The sequence below is a fragment of the Octopus bimaculoides genome, chromosome 8 (assembly GCF_001194135.2).
Source record: "Octopus bimaculoides isolate UCB-OBI-ISO-001 chromosome 8, ASM119413v2, whole genome shotgun sequence".
In the NCBI taxonomy this organism is placed as follows: domain Eukaryota; kingdom Metazoa; phylum Mollusca; class Cephalopoda; order Octopoda; family Octopodidae; genus Octopus; species Octopus bimaculoides.
Window position 1 is genome coordinate 20,767,026 of NC_068988.1, and position 9,913 is coordinate 20,776,938.

Here is a 9,913-nt window from a genome sequence, read left to right on the forward strand (position 1 = left end):
AATAATAATGATGATGATGATGATGATGATGATGATGATGATTTCTTTTGCTTGCCACAGGGAGTGTTGGATGAAGGAGACATTACAAAGGCAGATGACATAAGCCTCAGGATTTATATAAAACAGGATTAGAGGGAGAAAACAGCAAATGAGATAAAAATCTATATATCACGCAAATATATACATGGATGATACAGTCCTCTTGATTCAACGAGGTCCAGTTGGAACCCTGCCAGGTTCAAGATTGCCTTACTGCCAGAACATCAAAAGTAGGTACACCCACCAAAGCATTGTTCTCCAACCCACAGGCACATACTTAGATTAGTTCCGTCAACTCTTACCATTTTCACCAGTCATCTGCCTTTTGGCAAATTCAATGGAGAAAAACACTTCCGTTTCCATCATCACCTTCCTTTCTATGTTTAACTTGAAAAATCTCAATGAGGGTTTGACCGAAGAGTTAAGTGTCTATTCTCAGTCTTTGACCTCAACCACCAGACAATCTCTTTTGTCATTGCAATTTGACAGAGAAAAACTGCTTGTTTGACCCAGTTAAGGCTGGCAGAATGATAATTAAGATGAAATCAGCTAATAGTTGGATCCATCCCACATACAACAACAGCTGTTCCTCACAAGGCAACAAATCAGCAATGCCTGAACGTTGAATGAGTGTTAGCAGAATGGTTTCATCGTTCAACAAGCATCCTAAGTGATCCCATCTGATGGCACAATTATACATGTAAAGTTAATCATGAACCGATAACACCCCTCCATAACACTACCAGTATCAAAATTTCTAGTCATTATCTATAGTAGTCCCTGATCCCAAAGTCTTCCAGAACTGACCTGGCATCTCATCGTCTTACAAACTAGTGTTTCCTTGAGAATGTTGTTGCTGTTTCTCAACACTAGCCCTCTATATATTACTAATCATATATATATATATATATATATATATATATATATATATATATATATATATATTATTAATCACATTCTACACTCTTGGAGTGGTTGGTGTTAGGAAGGGCATCCAGCTATGGAAACTCTGCCAAATCAGATTGGAGCCTGGTGTAACCATCTGGTTCACCAGTCCTCAGTCAAATCGTCCAACCCATGCTAGCATGGAAAGCAGATGTTAAATGATGATGATGATGATGATGATTACTTGAGAGGCATAGGATGGTGAATATATGACAATATTCCAAGACACATGGTTACAAATATTGATAGATAGGTAAAGTCAATAATAGTAATAACAATATCTAACTAGGACCGATTTTAAAAATCATATGTGTATACACATGCATACATGTGTGCGTAAATGCATGTACATTTGTGTTAGAGATTATATTTAAGCATATCCAAAATGTGCTGGCTTGCACCTTTTCAGTTGTCCATTGAAATCTGATGGTTGGACAGTCAGATTTGTGATCCACAAGCTGGACCCATTGCAGTTAGGTGTGGTCATAATGATGTGGAAACCAAGGTGCCATCTCTTGGCTCTCTCTCACACTGTTTTCTGATTGCCTTCTCCATCACCCTCTAGCCCCACTGCTGCCAAGTGATATATTCAGTAGCAACATCCTCAAACTCCTTGAGCCTGATCTTGGACTTCCTCCCAACACAGTTCATATGATCCTTATTAAAACTTCTTTGGTTCTTTAGCTGAGTGTTGCTCATAATGTTCTTTGCAAGTATTTGAGTGTGACACACACAATCAAGCCAGGTAACTCACAAAAACATTGGAGGTAGCTCATGTGAAAGTACAAGGATTTAGCATGATTGTAGACTACCCAAGCTTCACAGCTACAAAGAATGGTGATGATACAAGTCATTTGTCATACAATGACCCTTGAGAAGGAATAAGGCTCTAGTGACCCTTCAGAAGGAATAAAGCTCTAGTGACCCTTCAGAAGGAATAAAACTCTAGTGACCTTTCAGAAGGAATAAAGCTCTAGTGACCCTTCAGAAGGAATAAAGCCTCTTGTTCTAAAAGGTTGTGTGCCAAAGCCGCTAAAGGTTGCCTATGCTTGTTTAACCTATTTGTAACCATACTTCTGTAAAAACTACACTGTCTTCGTTTCAATTAATTATGAAAATAACAAAGAATTTATTAGAATAATTTTGTCATTATTAAGCTGGTGTTTGGAACATAAATTAGGGTGAAGATTTGAGGGAAGGTTTTAATCTAAATCGCTTTAAAACATGAAGTTTATACCATAGAACCAAAGGCAATCTCAAACAATTTGGTATGAAAAGGGTTAATATGGAACAGGATTTCATCAATGCTGTCATAAACACACACACACACACACACACATACACACACACACACACACACACACTTTTAACAGCAATATAGAACGAATGTTATCTCCACCTTACCACTGTCTCCCACCAACACTATTGTATATGGATCACCACCAGATTAATTTCACAATCCCAAAAGTATGACAATATTTTCTCATATAGCAAAGTAGTATTCATACCATTTGGCTAAAGGAGGATTATCCAAGGATTATCAATGTTGAGTAACAGTATAATCCAAGAAATCACAAGACCAACCTCAGGGAACCAACTTATTTATTTATTTATTTATTTATTTATTCACACTGCTGCAGAATATTTAGTGAAGTAAATTAAAAACAGGTATATTGTATCCCAAATTAAAACACCGTTCTTGTAATAAACTGAACACAATACAACCATTTCACCGTATGTCAACAATATATATGCAACAAACTATGAATTTTTTTTTTAGCACTGATATATATATAATCATTATAAATATTTGATTGAATCACTAGAAAAGGTTAATTTAATCAAAACACCTTGGATATTTAGAATTAACACTCCATTTTGCTTAAGTTCAAGGTAATAGTTATCATTTATAAACAGAAGCGTCCTTGCCCGTTTAACTCTTTTGCATTCAGGTTACTCTGTCAAACACAATGCTCATTTATTCACACTGCTTTGAACTAATCATACATTATCTTAGCTTCAAGATTTCAATGATGTGACTGTATATTTTTTAAATGACATTGTAGGGTAGTTATGAGAGGCCAAATCTGGTTGCTTTCAACATAAAACTGGTAGAATATTTGGCCTGGATATGGCCAGTTTAAATGCTATGTCCAATTTAATGGCATGTTTCAGAAAAGCTGAAGATGTTTGTTGTAAAGTAATATTAGACCAATTCAGGATAGAGAAGAGAAACAGGATCAGATTTGGTTCTGTTTCTCTTTTCTGTCTCTTAATTAGTACATGTAATGTCTGTATATCAGCTTACGCAGAAAATCTTAGTTTATTCAATCATAAATTCAAGATATTAATGTTTACAGTGAATAAACATATGTTAATAAACTGCCCACTATTACTAGAAAATTGTTTTCTTCATCACATTGAGTTTTAGCAAGTGATCAAAAATATAGCGACTAGTAAAAACAGGCAAAGGCAGGAATAAACCATAAGTAGATATAAAGAGAGAAAAAAAAGCATAGAAATAACAAAAGGTCAAGAGGTCAAACCACTTATTTCTTCTACAGAATTATGTAACTCACCACAAGACTGCCATGACAGATTCAGAGACATTCAAAATCAACATTAAAGAAGCAGAATGAGTTACACAAAATCATTTCCTTATATAAACTTAAAGAAATTCTAAATCCAAATACATATTAGAAAGGAATGGATTCTCTTGATACAATCTATTACATTGTGTGTGCATAATATTTTAAATCATTCATATGAGAGAGGATCAGTAAACATTTCTGGGGTGAACATATTTACAGGAAACTTTGGGTTATGGAACTATGAAACTGACATTGTAAATACCTTAGCATGTGTACTGATGCAGGGGCCATAGAAAGATAAACACATGAATAAAACACACACACTAGGGTTACTTAAGCTAATTAGACAGAAGTTCAGAACTTGATAGTAATTATTTACATTATTTACATTTGACGGATATTTGTCCTCATCTTGTTTGTTGTTAACACAACGTTTTGGCTGATATACCCTCCAGCCTTCATCAGGTGTTTTGACAGTAACTGCTGTAAGAAGAAATCTAACAATGCAATCTAGTCTTCAATGATAACTTTTGGGGAGAATTTTAGCCTCAAGATTGTTGTCAGTTCAAATCGGTACCCTGGCTCTTGAAGAATTCGCAGGAACTCCAATATCATCTTGGAGCAATGAGTTAACCAATAATTTAATCAAGACCGCATGCTTAAAGTTTCATTCCAGAAGACCTTGATACTTCTGTTTATGTTTGCACAGTATGAAGCCAGTATAGTTTGTCTCATTACTTAGTGGTTTGAGAAACAGAGAGTGATAATAGAAGTATGGAAATTGTATGATTGACTTAAAGACATTGACCCCAACATGGCCACAATCAAACAGACTGACTCATCAATTTCAATGAATGAATGCCAGTTATTTTATCAAGTGAACTGCCTATTTATTGACTTACAGCATAAGCAGTAGAGTGATGCACAGACAAACTCACCCTTAATGTATTCAGGAGGCACAATCTACCCGACACTGTGAGACATGGATGAGCCCTTGAATTACAGGAGCAATTGACTCAGTTGGGCTCTGTGCAGCTTATATTCAAACAACAGACACACACACACACACAAGTCTATGCTGGCTGACACTCAATGAGTTGTGGTGTGAGACTGAAACCAGGATCACATGGCTGTTTTAAGTGAGCTTCTTAACCACATAGCTATGCAAAGGTCATACACAGTTGAACATTTCGCCCGGCTAGGTTCGGAGTCCCCTCGATAGGGGCTGCCCAGAGCGGGTGCCAGGCCCATTCGGAGCCGGCGGCGATCGGCGGTGTTCTTTTCGGCCCGAGAGTCAGGTTGCTTGGGAACGCAGCCCAAAGCGGGTGGTAAGCTCCATCCAAGGCTAAATACGGGGATGAGTCCGATAGCCGACAAGTACCGCGAGGGAAAGTTGAAAAGAACTTTGGAGAGGAACCAGAAGAATCAACTCCAGTACTAGAATGGAACTTTATTTATCAACCCCAAATGGATTTAAGGCAAGCTTGACCTTAGCAGGGTTTGACCTCAGGTGCAGAGAAAGACAAAGACTGCAAGATATTCCCCATAAAGTTTCACACACACACACACACACACACACACACACACAACCACACTTATCATCATCATCGGTTTATATTAATTTTCAACACTGGCATAAGCTGGACTGATGATCTAAGTCACTCCCTATTTCTGAGTCACTGTGGAGGTCAGAGGACCACATTTTGCCCTTACGTTCCATTTTTCACATGGTCACTATGGATGGATGTTCTTCCCAACACCAACCATTTTGCAAGAGTAACGAAGATACATTTGATTGTGACACAAGTACTAATAATACCATCATGTCCTCAACAAGACTTTTAAAGAATCCTCGTGATTTAATATTGCTTCTGCTAACCACTTTACAAGGATGTTCTGTACTGGGTGCATTTTATAGTAGAACCAGCAGTGGTGAGCTTGCTTTGTACCTCACAAAACTAAATAGGTGTTTATATATATATATATATATATATATATATATAACTCATGTTATGCTTAGAAACAATGCACGTTACCAGAATTTTAAACTCAAATAGAACAAAGAACTCCAAATCCTTAAAATATCATTAATTGATCTGACTTCATTTTATACACACACACACACAAATGTGTACATGTGTGTGTGTGGGCGCATGGTACCGTGAGGGAAATGAAGAGGAAGAAAAATCCTCTAACAGCAACTAGGAGTAACACTTGACACTTGTGATAGGAATAACTATTTATATAACAGTGCCTATCAAAGTGGCCACATTCCAAAGCTTCCTGGAAAGGCAAGTTAGAGGGAAAAAAAAAGATGGTTGAACATTTTAAATGTATCAATGGATAGCAAGCAGCTGGCTACTATAAACTACTTCCTGATGCAGCCTGTTTACTATGAATGTCAATGTGGTTAGAGTGAAATACTATTGCAGAATATTGATTACAGAAAAATCAGCACCCAAACTCAACACACACATATACAGAATCATCCTCATCATTTTACGTCTGAGTTCCATACTGGATTGGACTGGACGTTATATATTTCAATATAAAAGCCTGGAAATAAAAGGTCTTGAGATCATGTTCTAGATTGTGTAGCAAGAGTATAAATGCTGTAAAGAATGCTGAATGATAAAAATAGTGACTCACCTTTCCATCAGAATCTTCACTAATCCTATAGTGGTAAACCCTTCCTTCATATCGTACAGATATGGAGCGTTGACCCGGGCTACTTTCACTCTCGCGAACTAAAAAGCTGCCGTTAATTCCACTGCTTAGTAAATATTCCGAAGCATTCCTGGATATAGGTCCATGGTACCAGGAGAATTTGTCTAAGCTATTAACTGGAGCAATATAGTTACTTGGTACCCAACCAATGTCACCAGCTTTGTTCTTTACCTCACACCATTCACCACCTTTGTTGTAGCCAAGAATCGTCATTTGTTCACCTGCACAGATAAAACAAAAGAGAGTTTAGTCATTTGAGAGTACAACAAAGGATGAAGAGGTTAAATAAATACAAGAACAAGATACTCATAACTTAGTTGTTCAGAATGGTTGTAGCAGGTTTTCAATTTTTCTGACAGTGGAGAGTAAAATTTAACCTAAAAGTTGAAGTAATAAAGATATCAACCCAATACAATACAACAGAAAATTTAAACTATCATATTTACTCAAACATAAGTCACGCTATTTTATACTTGATGTCAACAGGCAAAGCTGGGGTGTAACTTATGCACAGGGCAAAGCTAAATGAGGAAGAAAAGTTTTTTTTTACCAAGAATTAACACTAAATTAGGGATTAACACTAAATTGGTGACTTATACACAAGTAAATATGGTAAAAACAAATGAAAACTTAAATCTAATTTTAAAATAATTATTTCTAAATAAGACACAAGGCCAACAATTTTTGAGCAGGGGAGCTTAATTAATTACATTGTACACAGTAAGTGACTGGTATTTTATTTTATCAACCCTAAAAGGACAAAAGGCAAAGTTAACTATAGCAGGGTTTGAACTCAGAACATAAAGAGCTGGAATAAACACTGCAAAGTATTTTCTTTGACATTCTAATGATTCTACCAATCCACTGCACTAATTTAACCTAAAAATAATGACATGCTAAATGTAACTTAAAAATAATGGTTTCTGACCTAGGCACAAAACCAGCAATTTTGAGGAGAGGAAGGTGTGAGTCAATATTATTGACCCTACTACAAGACTTGGAGGGATAAAAGGCAAAACTGACAACAGTGTGGTTTGAACTTGGGGTGTAAAGAGCAAGAACAAATACTGCAAAGCAGTTTGTCCAACACTCTTAATAGTTCTGCCAACTTGCTGCCTTCTAAGTTAAAAATAATAAAAAAAAAGTATCATTTAAACATTTAAAGAATCACTAAAAATTAAAAAGTAATTAAAAAGCACATCATCATCGTCATTTAAAATCCATTTTCCATGCTGGAATGGGTTGGACAAGGCCAGAAGCTGTATCAAGCGCCATTGTCTGTTTTGGTATGCTTTCTAAGCTGGATGCCCTTCCTAATGCCAACCACTTTACAGAGTGATTATCGTGTGGCACTAGCACCAGTGCTTTATATGTGGCACCAGCACCCTTATGGTCACCAAGTACTTTGCAAGACCCCACCCCAAAAATGTGAAATTTAAATTATCAAATAAAAATAACCTAAAACACAATAAAGTAAAATGTATGTCACAAATGGTAAAAATTAACAAAGTTTTGCTAGGAGAGAATAAAACTAACATCTATTGTTCAATGGAATAATTTTACCATGTAGCCAAGTCCTATCTGCAAGCAACAATCAATGGTAGCTTATAGGCAGAAATGGGATAAACACCTTCATATTTTAAATTCTTGATTCAGAAAGAGATTCTTTTTCCTGTCATGAATATAGAATTTATTAGTATTGTTCACATATCAATGAAAGTTTTTTGTCCTCCTTCTATTTTCCTTTAGTAAGATAGTTTACTCTAAAGCTTATATTTTGTATTGTATTTAAGGAAAGGGGAAAAAAAAACATTTCTATATCACATAACACTAAACTGTTACTAGATTTGAACTTTCACGCTATGCTTTACATTGACCAATAAATAATTAACTTTACTCCTCCTTTCCCCACTAAAATAAAAAATAAAGAAAGAAAAATGGTAAGTTGTTCTATTTGATGCAGAAGAAGAAGGACAATGACATTATAATCTTTAAAAAAAAATACTATAGTAAGAATTAAATTTTATTCTAAAAACAGTAAACATTTCAATTTAACCTAAAAACACTCAAAGTTCAAACTTAACTAAAAAGAACACTAACATTTAAATTTGACTCAGAAACACCAAAAAGTTTAAATTTAACCTAAAGAGAAAATATACAAAATATACAAATTAGACTGAAACGAAAACCAATATTTCTCTTATGTCATTAGAATGCCATTAATTGTGCAGTAGTTCCAGTTACCCAAGCACCACTTCCAGATACACTGAGGCTAACAATTACACATAAGTTCCACCACTTACAGCAGTGAACTTTCTCTCTCCAAAATAACTTCGCACATCCAAACAGAGTGGTTTATTGAGAGCCAAGACAAGTGCAGTAATGATCACAAAAACACAAATCACTGAGTCTTCAGCTGTCAAGTCAATGAAGTTGGCCAGCTGCAAATAGCCCTCTGTTAAGAGCCTACCGCTCCTGTCAGCTCCTGGAAATGGTTAAATGCTAGCCAGGCCATGTAGTCAGCTGGCAACAATATTAGGATATTTCTTATCAGACACACAGGGCTGATGAGTGTTTCTTTAAGAAAACAAATTATAGATGGTATGTCAATGAACACGACTAGCTCTGTAGTAATGTCATTTATGAGATCAACCAAGAAAAATTACTCTCCCCACCACAACAAATTATTGAACTCAACTTTTGAATTCAATACAGAGCTTGATGGATAACACCAGCAGACTTTGTCAAATGTTAATATAGATATAGTCCAACCTTTTTGTCATTATTTTAATATTCTCATACTTTAAGGCAGTGAGCTGGCAGAATCATTAGCAAGGCACTGGGGTTGATGTAATCGACTTAATCTTTTTGTTTGTCCTTGTTTGTCCCCTCTATGTTTAGCCCCTTGTGGGTAATAAAGAAATAAGAATCATTAGCATGGCAGGCAAAATGCTTAGTGGCATTTCATCTGACTTTATGTTCTGAGTTCAAATTCTGTCAAACTCCACTTTGTCTGTTATCCTTTTGGGGGTCGATAAAATAAGTACCAGTTGGCACTGGGGTTGATGTAATCAACTTATCCCTACCCCGAAATTGATGGCCTTGTGTAGTCCAACCTGCTTTATCATTCTTTATTTTAATATTCTCATACTTCACAACAATCATTTCAACTAGATCTTAGGAGCTATGTTTCTGCTCCTATATATGTCTGTCTGTGTATACATATATTTGCACATGTGTTGGACTACTTTCAGAAAACTAAAAGTAGTTATTTAGGGCTGCTCTGATAACTTAAAATTACTAACTATTATTAAGCTATAACTAAATTTTCATTGCTTATGAAGTCTGGGACCTCTCACTCACAACAACAACTTCATATTATACAGATAAGTGTTGGCTTTGTAGTATCTCTTTTACTTGTTTCAGTCATTTGACTGCAGCCATGCTGGAGCACCGCCTTCAGTCGAGCAAATCGACCCCAGGACTTATTCTTTGTAACCCTAGTACTAATTCTATCGGTTTCTTTTTGCCGAAGCGCTAAGTTACGGGGACAAACACAGACACACAAACACACATACATATATATATATGTATGTGTATGACAGGCATCT

At 35.9% G+C, this 9,913-nt stretch overlaps 1 protein-coding gene across 3 annotated transcripts in view; it reads right to left on the minus strand.

Moving 5' to 3' along the window:
• LOC106872032 (tyrosine-protein kinase Abl) overlaps nucleotides 1–9,913 on the minus strand; it is a 341,811-nt gene that overhangs the window by 120,301 nt on the left and 211,597 nt on the right. For all 3 annotated transcript variants that reach the window (XM_014918872.2, XM_052969985.1, XM_014918885.2), the window contains exon 3: nucleotides 6,225–6,523. In XM_014918872.2, coding sequence (XP_014774358.1) covers nucleotides 6,225–6,523 — 299 coding nt within the window. The remainder of the gene's footprint in view (nucleotides 1–6,224; nucleotides 6,524–9,913) is intronic.